General features: G+C 41.7%; 1 protein-coding gene across 9 annotated transcripts in view; it reads left to right on the top strand.

Moving 5' to 3' along the window:
• Positions 1-15,104, top strand: part of clasp1a (cytoplasmic linker associated protein 1a) — a 367,909-nt gene that overhangs the window by 192,845 nt on the left and 159,960 nt on the right. For all 9 annotated transcript variants that reach the window (XM_068034903.1, XM_068034902.1, XM_068034909.1 and 6 more), the window contains exons 14-18: positions 1,771-1,841; positions 4,646-4,705; positions 5,249-5,326; positions 7,695-7,862; positions 8,201-8,250. In XM_068034903.1, the coding sequence (XP_067891004.1) occupies positions 1,771-1,841; positions 4,646-4,705; positions 5,249-5,326; positions 7,695-7,862; positions 8,201-8,250 (427 nt within the window). The remainder of the gene's footprint in view (positions 1-1,770; positions 1,842-4,645; positions 4,706-5,248; positions 5,327-7,694; positions 7,863-8,200; positions 8,251-15,104) is intronic.

Here is a 15,104-nt window from a genome sequence, read left to right as displayed (position 1 = left end):
ATTACTACAATTGTGCTCCCCATTGTTAAATTAGTGGGAGAAATCCACTCGAGTCCAGCCCTGATCAATAAGCATCCCTTGCTGCAAATGTATGCAGATGTCAGCTGAAAAGGTGGATTGTGCTTGACCATCAGAATTGAACAGCTAACAGAAGCTTTTTGTCAATACGTGAAGAATGGCAACTCGGGCAAGGTTTCGGAGACCAACTGGACCTTGTGGGAATCATACTGTACCAATGGTGTTAATGAATTCAGGAAAAAGGAAATGGAAATAAAAGTGTGGAGCAGAAGGGGAATTGGGTCAAAATGATTTTTACATTGAGAGGGGAGGCCGTAGTACAGAAAAGATTAAAAAATTTACAAATTATATGGCATAATTCTTTTTGCCTGCATAACATATCCTGACCGGGCCAAATTTAGGTATTGTATTATTAATCTTTTTTTTAAATACTGGTCCGTTAATGCTGGCACCAGATGGCATAAGCCCGATTCAGTACTAAATGTGCTGCATGTCAGTGAAGATGTGGTGGGCAGTTACACTGCTAGCCATGCTGTATTTTTTTAAATGTCTTATAAACAGTTACTTTTTTAAACCAAGTTTTTTTTTTCATTACTGCTGACTCCTGTTCCTAAAGGAAGATGGGATGGTGATCAACAGCATTCAGATTAGCAAGTGGGTGAGGTCTACATAGAGGTGGGTGCCAGTTTGAAGCTAAGGCCTTCAAGTAACTAAACTGATGTTGGAGTTTTAGCCCGGCATGGAGGTGGGCGGGCGCAGAATTTCACACTGCTGGCTAATTCCCACACTCTGTCCAGCCCTGGCAAGGGGCAGATAGCCAATTGCGCTGCTTAAGGGCCTGTTGAGGGCTATTGTTGGAGGCTGACTGGGATTTTCCAGTTGCCCTCCAGGTCCCCTAAGGCAGAGGGGAATTCCCCAAATGTAGACTGGAATAGTGCAGCTGCCTGGAGGCAGCCTGCCGTTGTTAAACTGGGGGACCAGCGCTCCAGGCAGACTTAGAGACCCTCCCTGCCTGCCCGGATTCAGCCGCAGGCTGCCCTGTGGAGCGGTTCCCTCCGCTGCTACCTGCCCAGCTGCCAAGGTCTTTTATTGTTTTAAGTTTGAGAAAGTTGGAGAGTGGGCACCTCCATTTTGGGGCTCTCCCTCCCTCATTTACCCTCTCCCTCACTTATCTGCCATGGCATTCTGCTGCTGCTTTCAAACTGGAGAGCGTCCATTGGCTCTCCAGCTTTGAGAGCCTATCCCTTGTCCCTTAATTGGCCGGCAAGCCTGCCCTGTGGCCATTAATTGGCCAACTCGGGCAAGATTGCAGGTGAGTGACTTTCCCACGTGTTGAGGGTTTCTGACCCCCATTTGACCCTGATGACAGTATCCTGAAGCCCGCAGGAAAACCCTGCCCTGGGGTCTGATTTGGTGTCAACTTTGGTCTTGCCACTGTAAATCAGGCAGATCATAATTATTTGCATGATTGACCTTTTAGTAGAAGAAAGGAAATGATATCGTTCCAGTGAACCTTACATCTTGTTACATGAGTGTGTATATGTTCTTCATAAAGCAGCTATAAATGTATCAGCAGTGTTCAGTTTGTCTGCTGTCGTTACTAAATATAACACAAAAATGGGACCCATTTTGATCAGAGGAAGGGAGTATCAGCCAAAATTTATAGTAAATATATGTGCTGCAAACAACCACAGGAGTAATTATATTGCTTGTTCTGTCTTGTACCCAATCTTAAAAAATATTATTTTTCAGCATACCCACTTCCATAGATTAATACCCATTATCGCAAGCAACTGTGCATCAAAGTCTGTGGCAGTTCGAAGGTAGGTTCGAAATTGTGTGTCACTTCGGTGTATTACAGCATTCATGTGGTATTGCTAAAGTTGAAAATTCAACTTTGTTTCACCCATTCTTGGGGCAAAATGTGAAGGATAGAGGAATTAACTTTGGGCCGTGTTCTTGTGCCAATCTCCCCGGAGAGAATCCAGTTGCAAAGTTGAAGCCGGCGCCTTCTAGGTGTGCAGGGCAACTGCCTGTTCTAGATGTTAGGTGCCTTACAAATGCAAGTTGGGTTCCTACACCGGCTGTAGGACCATGATTGAAATTTATCTGCAAATAGGCGGTGCTTTCTCAACACATTTGTTTCAGGTCATGAACAGCCTCAGCATCCTCTTGTTTTCACAAAAATTCTACAGGCTGTTGCCGTCCTAGTTTCAACCCCCTTTGCTTTACGTCCCCACTCCCTGTCGGGATCTACCTACTGGTCACCTCAGCATTGGAGCCAATTCAAATTGGTCAGTCTCTGATCAGTGAGCTCCATTGGGATGCCCGATTGGTGTCTGCAGCTTGCCTGTTTAATGTACATCCAACTGCTTTGCTGACTTGCTGCCCATTTAGGACAGAAGACCAATTTTTTGGCCCATGTTACATATTCACCAGTTAAGTTTGAAGATTAGCAATATATATTAGCTGTGCTTCGAAGGCTGAAAATACAGCAAATATCTGTGTTCGAAGTAGAAAATAGTTACTCGGATCAGAGGAGGCTGAGCCTAATATTGACTGGCTGTCATTGTGTTGAGTGAGGATCAGCAGCCTTCCTGGATACCAGTTTCACTCTAATTACAAAGTTCAGAATTGGTTGGAGCTTGAAGGTCCAGCAGACTGTTTTCTGATTCTGAAAGTTTGGTTTTTTTATTTGCTTTTGAGGTGGAAGAAATTGATCCATTCTTCTTTTCGGCAGAGTTAGTGTAAGTGCTTTGGATTGAAAGTACTTTCCCTTTGACTAATTCTGTATTAAACCTCCTTAAAATTAAGAAAACTCAATCTTCTAATAAAAGCTAAAATAAAACAAGTTTAAAATGTTCCTGTTTTGCTGTTTTTATTTCCGTTCGAACCTGCATTCGCATTGATTTTTTTTCCCTCTGTGTAATTTATTTCATCCTGCAATTAGATTCAGATGCATAACCACCATGATTTGTAGTTGATATTGACTCGCTATTATTGACCTTTTTTAAAGAAAAGGCTTCATTCAAATTTGTTAATTTCTAATTATTTAGGTGCATAGAACTGGTGTTTATTTGTCAGGGAAATGTCATCCATTGTGCAAAAAGAAATTGTAAGCATGCAATGCTAAACATATCAACCTACAGTCAGGTCATTCATGAGAAAAATTGGTAACATTTATATTTTGTTGAGTTATATTAACACAGTGTTGCCATGGATACTTAATAGTGGGAAACACTTCAGATGTCAATATGTTTGTTTTCTCTTATAACAGTGAATACAGAACTGCAAATTTTGCCATTTCTGCACTAGTGTTATTTCACCAGTTAAAATATGAAAGGTATTTTCTCCCAATGTGTTTCCAGATTCTGACCTTTACGTGTGACTATCTGCAGCACTAAAATAATGATTTGGACCAAATCTTTTCAAACCGACTTAGATTTTGTTTCATTTAAAGGGTTTCATACTAGTCCACATTATTCTAACACTGGCTGTTTGATTCAGGAGGCCAGTAAAGGGAAGGCTCATAGGCAGGGCTTAAAATAGAGTTGACTTTATTGTATAACTATCAGGTCATATACATTATGGTTTTACCCTCTAGACTGGCAACAGTAGATTTTTTTTTTTAAGTCTGAAGAAATTTTCAGAATTCAGTTGCAGGTTCAAACATGACAATGTCACATGAACAGTTACAAAATGTAAAATGACAGATAGGAAAAGACCCACAGTTCCATCCACCCTGTCCATCACAATTACGGTATCATGTGCATCACAATACATATACTCCCCACTCCATTGGGACGCCATGCATGAGAGGGGCAAAAAAAATCATATTTAGAAACCCAGGCCTATCAGAGAAAAATAAAGCTGGAAAATTCCTCCCTGCAAACCCCCCACCATTATCAAAATACTTCAAACTGGGAGTTAATCTTGCAGCATCCTCTGCACCCTTTCCGAAGCCTCTATCATTCAGCATGTGAGGAGACCAAACAAACACACAGTGTTCTATTATTATCTGGCCATTATCACGTTGCTGCTTGTGGGAGCTTGCTCTGGGTATATTGACTGCAGCGTTTCCTATATTACAACAGTGACTAAACATCAGATTGGCTGTAAAGCACTTTGGGATGTCCTTTGGTGGTGAAAGATGCTATATAAATGCAAGTCTTTCATTTTGGGAAGTTCTTTTTCACTAGAACTTTCAGAACTCTACATAAGTAATTAACTAGGTATCTTCTCTTTCTCCCCCCCCCCCCCCAGTGCAGTTAAACAGTGCTGCCACCTGACAATGTAGTATTGTGATTTGATCTAGTTATTTTGGTATTTAATGTTTAATTGATACATAACAGATTTGAAGTTGTAAATGCTCTTGCGTTTGCCACATGTGTGAAATTTGAATGTGGCATTCCTATTCATTCCCAGTTCATAAACGACCTCATTGAGGCATAATCTTTGATAAATGTTCAGTCATTTTTGAAATACAACTAAATAATAGAAGATAGATTTGTATAATTAAACTGTAGATATTTGAAATGTTGACTTTTTTTCTCATTGGCATAATGCCTTTATTACAGATAAATAAGATGATGCTTTTATCAACAAAATTAAGCAATTTTTTTGACAGGCGTTCATTTGAATTTTTGGATCGGCTGCTACTGGATTGGCAAACGCACTCACTAGAAAAGTAAGTAAACACCCAAGGAACCTTTCCAGTGAATAAGCTGTAGTATTTTTGGTTGCTACCAAGTGTAGTTTCAAATGGAAACTTGAGCAATGGTGTCAACCTTTTGAACCGCATTGTAGAGCAAAACAAATGATATCTGAACTGAACTAAATGAGGGGAAGTTACATTGACCATGAAGACAATTGTAAATACTTGAATTTAATGGTCAGACAAATAGGTTATTGAAAAAATATATTCTTCAAAATAGTGAGGAACTTAGGGATTTAAATAAGACGACTGGCAAGAGCATTGAATGTGGTAGCCATGCTGTTTCCATAGCAATGAAAGGAAAGCCTTTGAAAATGCATTCTAAGGTTTTTTTCCCCTTTTTAATTTTCAAAAGGCTGTGACAGGAAGCTGAAGTTGGGAGGGATTATGCTACTCGTTGTGCTTAAATGTAATAGTGGTTATCCTGGATGATATTTCTGTCTATAAAGTGGTACAGATGAAATGTTAATTTTGAGATGAGACTCTGGTTATAGTAATGCTATCCTCTATTATTAGACATGCAGCACTTCTGGCTGAAACGATAAAGAAGGGTATCCATGACGCAGATTCAGAAGCAAGACTGGAAGCTCGAAAGTAAGTTGTTCTTCACTACTTGACATGGTAATGCTTCAAAAATTCATATTGATTTGCATGCAGTTAGCCTGTTAAAATGCAAACATGAAACTATTCATTAAGTGATTGACGACAACAGCATTGGTCATTTCATTATGCATTTAGTTCAGATTGATCATGTACTTTACATACTATTTTGGAATGTTGTCTTACCTTCATTTACAATACAAGTTTCAGCCCCTGAACATAGGACAGGGACAGAGAGATTGATCTTGTAAGGCTGATTGCCAGTGCAAACAGCTCAAAAGTATCTCAAATTTGATACAATTTTTTATCTTTACTCATTAGAAATAATAAATGTGTTTCTTTTGTCAGTAAGGTGTTTCCAAACTGAAACCTTCTGTTCCACCCTTTTCCCTTTTAGAAGTCAAAGGTAACTTTTCTTATTATCATGTCAGTTTCTTTGGTTCCCTGGATTCCAGTTTTTTTAAATTCCTCTGGGTAAATGTCTGACATAAATGTATTTGTTTTTTGGGATGTGTTCAACACTGGCAAGACTGCATTTATTGCCCATCCCTAGTTTCTCAGAAATGGTAGTGGACTGTCTCTTTGAACTGCTGCAGTTCTTGTGGTGATGGAGCTCCCTTAATGGTGTTATTTAGGGATTCATGGAATCTGACCCGGTGATATGAAGGAATGGTGATATATAGCTAAGTTAGGCTAGTGTTATGATTCAGAGGAAAAACAGTGGAGGTGATGGTGTTCCATCATTAGAGGTCATGGTGAGGGAGGTGCTGTTGAAGAATGTTACTGAGTTACTGCGTTGCATCCTGTAGGTTGTACATACTGCAGCCATGGTGCTGGGTGAAATCACAGCTTTAATAGTTTAATTGGTTAAGGCAGCAAATAGTTGAGCTTAGCTAATTGGAATGTTTTCATGTTTGATCTTGTTTATGCTAAATTAGCTGACCTCAGCTTGCTTAGTTGGAGGACTGCTACAATTTGTTGTGACCCAGGAGTCAGGAAGGAGAAAATCAATGAGTTTTTGTTCCAGATCTCTGTCCAGTTGCCCCTCCTGTAATTGGAGAAAAGGATCAGTATTTGCTCTTTTCGCTCCTGTTATTGATGAACTGGTACTCAATATCCAGGTTTTCACTTGAGTGAAATAGGGGAAGGAAGTTATACTTACCAAGAAGTCATTGAAATAGATGCCATTAAGATCTATGAACAATTCTTGGTCTTTTTAAAAAAAAAAGTTAGGAAAAAAAAACATTTCCCGATAAGGAAGATAGCTTTATTTTAATATTCAAAAGAGGAAACTGGCACGAGAAGGATGATTCCTTTAAGTGACTCTTCATAAATGCCGTGTATATCTCTAAGTGAAGTCTGCTCTCAGCTTAGTGCATATTGTAAATATTAATTTTTCTATTCTCTAGTATCCAAGAATAAGTTTACATCTACACAGTTGTAAATTGATGGCTGCACCAAACTTTGGTTATGTTTTTGAGCTTGTAACTGTGGGGAGGGGTGTGTGTAGGAGGAGAGATGGCGCTTCCTGTTTAGGATCAGCAGTTGAACCTTTTGAAATGCAACACTAAGATAAAGTGTTTTCATTTCCTTTGTTACCATAAGCTGCTGAGTGACTTTGACTAATACATGAACGTGATCTGTTGAGTTGGAGAGCTTGTGTGTGGGGTGGGCCGGGGGAGGGGAAAGAGAATTTTTGTTGTTTTAAGTTGCATCTTAATGTTTTGCACATTTTCAGTAAAGGAACATTTGTGTTGCTTTGAGGTCTGAAAAGCAGTAAATGTTGTTCAATAGTTTGATAGGAATTTAAGTCTGTCTACTGAAACTTATCCTGAATTGATTTATACATTCCCATGTTTTTGCTTAATTTTTAAAATTATACTTTCCTATTTTCTTTTGGTGGCATGCACCACTATCCCAATGAAGAGAGCAGGCAGTTGGCTATCTCCCTACCTCTGGCAATGTGATGGTTGTTAGCTGTGGGAAATCTGCAGGAGTTTCTAGATGACTCCTCTGCTAAAAGTTCCTTCTTCCTTTCCTTTGTTGAAAAGCCTACATTCGGTGCAGTGAAGTGTCTGTTCCAGTACTGGCAACTTGGATACTCATCATTTGGTGAAGAACAAGTGTGGTTGTATATCTTGCCATGCCAAGAGGAAGCACATAAACAAATACTATTGGATGTGTTATTGACTTGTCAAAAAGCCAGAATTCTATATAATGGGAAAAGTTGTTTATGAAACCAACCAGCTCTTTGGCTGCAGCTTGTTGGCCAACAGATTTATTGCTGACTGATACAGTACTAGGCTGTGTAATGAACTGCAGTATATGCTGATGCAGTACTTATTTGTCTTTCTGTTTTTAGAGTGTATTGGGATTTTCACAGTCACTTTAGTAGAGAAGCTGAAATCTTGTTTAACTCATTGGAACCTGCCTACCAGAAACCCCTACAGTCCCATTTGAAAAATTCAGACAGCATTGTTTCCTTGCCGCAGTCTGATCGTTCATCATCCAGTTCACAAGAAAGCCTAAAGTAAGAACTATAGTGTACTTGAATTCCAAGTTTAAAAACTGTGCAATATAATAGCCAGGCCTGCGATTTCTTTACTTCAATTGTTCTCATTACATTGGTTGTTGATTACCATAAAAGATTGTATTGAGTATTGATTTAAAAGTACAATGACTATATTATTTACATCATTATGTGCAAGTAATATAATGCATTATCAACTCAGATTGTGTGCCTCACTTGGTGCGAAATTTTAACTCTGCACCTTCTGAGTCAGGGCAAGTGTTATATATCTTATAATTTATATATAAAATGTATATTGTCTGCAGATTTGATTCATTTGTATCTTGCTCTTTTTCTAGCCGCCCCCTGTCTACAAAGCGCAGTCCTACTGGAAGCACGGTATCACGAGGTAAGAGTTACCTTTGTTTCATTTTTGTTCTCAACCAACATAAAGTGACTGGCACAGTAGCTGAAGCAGCTGAACTGTTAACATTCCAAACCCCACATTGTTTTGAGGGAAGCGATTTCCTCCCCTCCTCCTCTTCCACCCCACCCCCTACCCCCACCCAAACACTCTTTCTTCATGGTTCACTTCTTGCCCCCAACCCAATACTCTCCGATACAGATTTCCCGTTTGACAATAATTTGTGTGGTTGGAGTCATCCCTAGCACAAAGGAAGATGGTTGTATTTGTTGGAGGCCAACTATTTCAGCCCGAGACATTGCTGCAGGAGTTCCTCAGGGCATTGTCCTAGACCCAACCATCTTCCGCTGCTTCATCAATGACCTTCCCTCCATCATAAGGTCAGATGTGGAGATGTTCGCTGATGATTGTACGATGTTTAATACCATTTGCAATTTCTCAGATATTGAAGCTGTCTGTGGCCATATGCCGCAAGATCTAGACAACATTCAGGCTTGGGCTAATAAATGGCAAGTAACATTTGCACCAAACATGCAAGAACACCAGGAATAGGAGCAGAAGTAGACCATATGGCCCATCGAGCCTGCTCCGCCATTCAATACGATCATGGCTGATTTTGGGCTTCAATTCCACTTTACTGCCTGCTCCCCATATCTTTTGATTCCCTGTGAGACCAAAACTCTATCTACCCAGCCTTCTTTCTTTCTTTTTCTTTTTGGGCCTCCTTATCTCGAGAGACAATGGATACGCGCCTGGAGGTGGTCAGTGGTTTGTGAAGCAGCGCCTGGAGTGGCTATAAAGGCCAATTCTGGAGTGACAGGCTCTTCCACAGGTGCTGCAGAGAAATTTGTTTGTTGGGGGGTAAATGTATTCAATAATGGAGCATCCACAATCCTCTGGGGTAGAGAATTCCAAAGACTCTCAACCCTTCAAGTGAAGTAATTTCTTCTCTTCTCAGTCCTGAATGATTGCCCCCTTATCCTGAAACTGTGTCCCTGTGTTCTGGGTTCTCTGACTAGTGGGAACAATCTCTCAGCTTCTACCCTATCAAGCCCTTTCAGAATCTTGTATGTCTCAATTAGATCTCCTCTCATTCTTCTAAATTCTAGAGAATAATGGCCCAATTTACTCAGTCTATCATCATAGGTCAACCCCCTCATCCCAGGGGCTAATTTAGTAAATCTTTGCTGCACTGCCTCCAGTGCAAATATATCCTTTCTCAAATGTGGAAACCAAAACTACACACAGTATTCCAGGTGTGGTCTCACCAAAGCCCTGTACAATTTTAGTAAGACTGCTTTATTCCTGTACTCCAATCCCCTTGCAATAAAGGTCAACATGCCATGTGCCTTCCTAATAGCCTGCTGCACCTGCATGTTAACTTTGTGCGTTCCTTATACGAGTGCCCCCAAGTCTCTCTGAACATCGACACTTGCCAGTTTTACACCTCTTAAAAAATATTCTGCTTTTCTATTTTTTCGACCAAAGTGAACAACTTCACACTTCCCTACATTATACTCCATTTGCCATCTTGTTGCCCGTTCACTTAACATGTCTATATCTCTTTGTAGCCTTTCTATGTCCTCCCCGCAGCTTACCTTTCTACCGAGCTTTGTATCATCAGCAAACTTAGATACATTGCTCTCTGTCTCTTCATCCAAGTCATTAATATAGTGTAAATAGCTAAGGCCCCACCACTGATCCTTGCGGCACCTCACATTCACTGCATGCCAGCTTGAAAATGTCCCATTTATGCTCACTCTCTGCTTCCTGTATGTTAACCAATCCTCTATCCATGCCAATATATTACCCCAACACCATGAGCCCTTATCTTGCCTACTAATCTTTTATATGGCAGCGCTTAGGGCGGCGCAGTGGTTAGCACCGCAGCCTCACAGCTCCAGCAACCCGGGTTCAATTCTGGGTACTGTCTGTGTGGAGTTTGCAAGTTCTCCCTGTGTCTGTGTGGGTTTCCTCCGGGTGCTCCAGTTTCCTCCCACATGCTAAAAGACTTGCAGGTTGATAGGTTAATTGGCCATTATAAATTGCTCCTAGTATAGATAGGTGGTGGGGATGTGGTAGGAATATGGAATTAGTGTAGGATTAGTATAAATGGGTGGTTGATGGTCGGCACAGACTCGGTGGGCCGAAGGGCCTGTTTCAGTACTGTATCTCTAAACTAAACTAAACTTATCGAATGCCTTTTGAAAATCCAGGTATACTACACCTACTGGTTCCCCTTTATCTACCCTACTAGTTACATCCTCAAAAAACTCTAATAAATTTGTCAAACAGGATCTCCCTTTAGTAGAATCATAGAATGTTTAAGGCACAGAAAGAGGCCACTTGGCTCATCGTCTCTGTGCCAGCTGAAATACGATCCACCAATTCTAATCCCACCTTCCAGCATTTGGTCTGTAGCCCTGCAGATTACGGCACTTGAGGTGCAAATCCAGACTCCTTTTGAATGAGTTGAGGGTTTCTGCATCAACAACCCTTTTCAGGCAGTGAGTTCCAGACCCCCACCATCCTCTGGGTGAAAAAGCTTTTCCTCATCTCCCCTCTAATTTTTCTACCAATCACTTTAAATCTATGCCCCCTTGTCACTGACCCCTCTGCCAAGGTGAATAGACCCTTCATCTCCACTCTATCCAGGCCCCTCAAACTTTTGTACATTTCAATCAGATCTCCCCTCAGTCTTCTCTCTTCCAAGGAGAACAATCCCAGCCTATCCAGTCTTCCCTCATAGCTGCATTTTTCCAGTCCTGGCAACATCCTCGTAAATCTCCTCAGTACGCTCTAGTGCAGTTACATCTTTTGTGTAATGAGGTGACCAGGACTGTACACAGTATTCAAGTTGTATAACCAATGAGTTATACAGTTCCAGCATAACCTCCCTGCTCTTAAATTCTGTACCTCGGCTAATAAAGGAAAGGGTTCCATATGCCTTCTTAACCACCTTCTCGACCTGTCCTGCTACCTTCAGGGATCTATGAACATTCACTCCAAGGTCCCTCACTTCCTTTACACTTCTCAGTATTTTCCCATTAATCGTGTACTCCTTTGCCTTGTTTGACCTCTCCAAATACATCACCTCACACTTCTCCAGGTTGAATTTCATTTGCCACTTTTCTGCCCACCTGACCAGACCATGGATATCTTCCTGCAGCCTACAGCTATCCTCCTCGCTGTCCATCACACAGCCAATCTTTGTGTCGTCTGCAAACTTCTTGATCATGTCCCCTACGTTAACGTCCAAATTGTTAATATATACCACAAAAAGCAGGGGACCCAGTACTGAGCCCTGCGGAATGCCACTGGAAACAGCCCTCCAGTCGCTAAAGCAGCTGTCAACGATTACCCTTTGTTTCGCCACTGAGCCAAATTTGTATCCACCTTGCTGCATTTCCCTGGATCCCATGGGACTTTTTTTTTAACAGTCTGCCGTGTGGGACCTTGTCAAAAGCCTTGCTAAAATCCATGTAGACCACATCAACACACTACCCTCATCTATCTTCCTTGTTACTTTTAAAAATTTGAATAAGTTGGTCAAACAAGATCTTCCCTTAACAAATCCATGCTGACTATCCTTGATTAACCTGATGACTTGTTCTAATCATACTATGCTTTTCCAAGTGCAATGTTAAGACTTCTACAAAAAGCATTCTACAAATTCATCTTCTAGACCACTGTTGCCAATCTGATTGTCCCAGTCTATATACAGAATAAAGTCCCCCACAATTAATACATTACCTTTTTTGCATGCTCCAATAATTTCTGCCCAGTAATATAACCACTGTTAGGGGGCCTGTAAATTACTCCCACCAGTGTTTTCTGACTCCAGCTATTCTGAATTTCAATCCAAACTGATTGTACTTCATGATTGTCTGAGGCCAGATCCCCCCTCCTTAATGCCCTTTATGCCATCCTTTACTATCAGGGCTACCCCTCCTCCTTTGCCATTCTGTCTGTCTGTCTGTCCGAAATATTGTGTACCCTGGAATATTTATTTCTCAATCTTGATCTCCTTGTAACCATTTCTCTGTAATGGCAATTACATCATTTACCTCTATTCGTGCCACTAGTTCATCAGTCTTATGACAGATGCTTCATGCATTCAAATAAAGGAACGTCAATCTCTTTTTTTTTTTACCTCTATTCCCTGCAAATTACCTTATTTGCCAATGTACAATTTTTGTTAAACTCTCTGTCTCTTCCTGTCCCATTCTGTTGGGAGTTACGCACATCAATATCCTGCTCCGATGCCCTGACCCCTCTCTTTGGATTTCTAAATTTCCCTTTACCCAAACCCTTACCACCACCACCCCCCCAGTTCGTATAAAGCCCTGTCCACAGCCCTAGTTATGCAATTGGCCAGGACACTGCTTCCAGACCGGTTCAAGTGAGGCCCATTCCAACAGAATACCTCCCTCTTGCCTGAGTACTGGTCAGCGCCCCAACAATCAAAACCCCTTCTTCCCATACCACTCTGAGCCATGCGTTTAGTTCTCTAATCTGCTTGACCCTGTGCCAATTTGCATGTGGCTCAGGTAACAATCCAGAGTTGATTACCTTTGATGTTATGCATTTTAGTTTGGACCCTAACTCCTCATATTCTCTAAGCAGAACTTCATTTCTGGTTCTACCTATATCATTGGTTCCCACATGGACCACAACAACTGGATCCTCCGCCTCCGGGTTCCTCTCCAACTGCGAGGAGATGTCCTTAACTATGGCACTGGGCAGACAACACAGCCGTCTGAGCTCCTGGTCGTGGTTACAGCGAACAGTATCTATCTCCCTGAATATACTGTCTCCTACCTATCGCTACCACATTCCTCTTCACCATCCCCCCCCACTGAAATGGCATCTTTCACCATGGTGCCATGGTCAGTCCGCTCATCCACCTTGCTGTCCTTCTCTTCGTCCACACAGGTAGCAAGGACCTAGTTTGTATCTGTTGGACAAGGTCAGAGGCTGAGGCTCCTCCATCACTACATGCTGATTTTCCCCCTACCTGCCTCACTTGACATTCAATGGCATTACCATCACTGAATTTCCCACTATCAACATCCTGGGGGCGACCATTGATCAGAAACTGAACTGCAGCAGTCACGTAAATATTGTGGCTACAGGAGCAGATCAGAGAGTGGGAATCCTGTGGTGAGTAACTCACCTCCTGACTCCCCAAAGCTGTCCACCATCAACAAGTAACAAGTCAGGAGCGTGATGGAATACTCTCCACTTGCCTGGTTAAGTGCAGCTCCAGCAACACTTGTGAAGCTCAACACCATCCAGAACAAAGCAGCTGGCTTGATTGCCACCCCATCCACCATCTTAAACATTCACTCCCTGCACAGTGAGTACCATTTTGAAGATGCACTGCAGCAACTCACCACATCTCCTTTGACAGCACCTCCCCAATCCATGACCTCTTCCACATAGCAGGACAAGGGCAGCAGACGCATGGGAACACCACCATCTGCAAGTTCCCCTCCAAGCCACACACCATCCTGACTTGGAAATATATCTTCCTTCCTTCGCTGTCACTAGATCAAAATCCTGGAACTCCATCCCTAACAGCACTGTGGGTGTTACCGCAACTGTTCAAGAAGGCGGCTCACCACAACCTCAAGGGCATTTAGGGATGGGCAACAAATGCTGGCGTTGCCAGCGATGCCCACATACCATGAAACAAATAATAAAAAAAGAATTTATTTGAATTGACCATCAGAATATTTTCAACTCCTGCTAAAAGCTCTATTATCAGTTCCCAGGCGGCTTGTTTGCACTGAACTATACTGCATCCAATTGAATTTGAAATGCCATGTACCATGTTATCGAAGCTGGTTTCAAAATGGTTTCCTCCCACCTCTAACATTTCCCACATGCTGTACAAACCGTTATCCCACTCATGCCAATCTTTATCCACATCTTCATCACCTTTTGACTTTACTTCTGCTACATCCTTCTTAGTAGTCCACTGACCTCCACCCCTTCTCTAAATCATTCACAGCTTCAGTGCTTGTGTCCTGTGCTACACACAACCAAATTTTCGCAACATCATCGCTGATCTACACTGGATTCTAATCCTCCAACAGACAGAATTTAAATCCTTCACTTCACCCCCAAAACACTCTGTGGCCTTGTCTCACCCTACTGTTGCAACTTCTGTGTTGTCTCCCATTAGCCTCCAAGCTTCTAATGTGCATTTTCTCTCCATTTTGTTAGCATAACCTTCAGCTACTCTTATTCTGCTCTTTGGAACTCTGTGCCCAAAGCCCAAGGTTATCTGTCCCCCCCCCACCATCTTTTTAAAACTTGATTTTCACTAAACTTTCTAATGCTCCAGCAAAGCCTCAGTGTGCATGACTTTTCTCTTTTTTGTGAATGCCTCAGAAGTCAGAGCGGTCAATCAGCCATTGAAATTATGGTATAGCATGATGGGGCTCATACTTCATCCGGTTTCTGATGCCTTAATAATAGTGACCGTGTACAATTTAATTTACATGTAGAACATTACACCCTATATCCTAATTTCCAGATCAGTTAACTTGATCTGGTGCTGTAGACATTTTTGGTCTTGAGATCTTGTAAATTATGATGTTCAGAGAGACTTGGGTGTCCTCGTACAGCAAGCAATTAGGGAAGCAAATGGCATGTTGAACTTATTGCAAGGGGATTGGAGTATGAGAATAAGTCTTGTTCCAATTGTACGGGGCTTTGGTGAGGCCATAACTGGAATATCGTGTGCCATTTTGGTCTCTAAATTTAAGGAAGGATATATTTGCATTGGAGGCAGTACAGTGAAGATCCACTAGATTGGTCCGTTGGATAAG

Source organism: Heterodontus francisci, chromosome 7, assembly GCF_036365525.1.
Source record: "Heterodontus francisci isolate sHetFra1 chromosome 7, sHetFra1.hap1, whole genome shotgun sequence".
In the NCBI taxonomy this organism is placed as follows: domain Eukaryota; kingdom Metazoa; phylum Chordata; class Chondrichthyes; order Heterodontiformes; family Heterodontidae; genus Heterodontus; species Heterodontus francisci.
The sequence above is the reverse complement of the archived record's forward strand: the minus strand, read 5'-3'. Positions and strand labels throughout refer to the sequence as shown.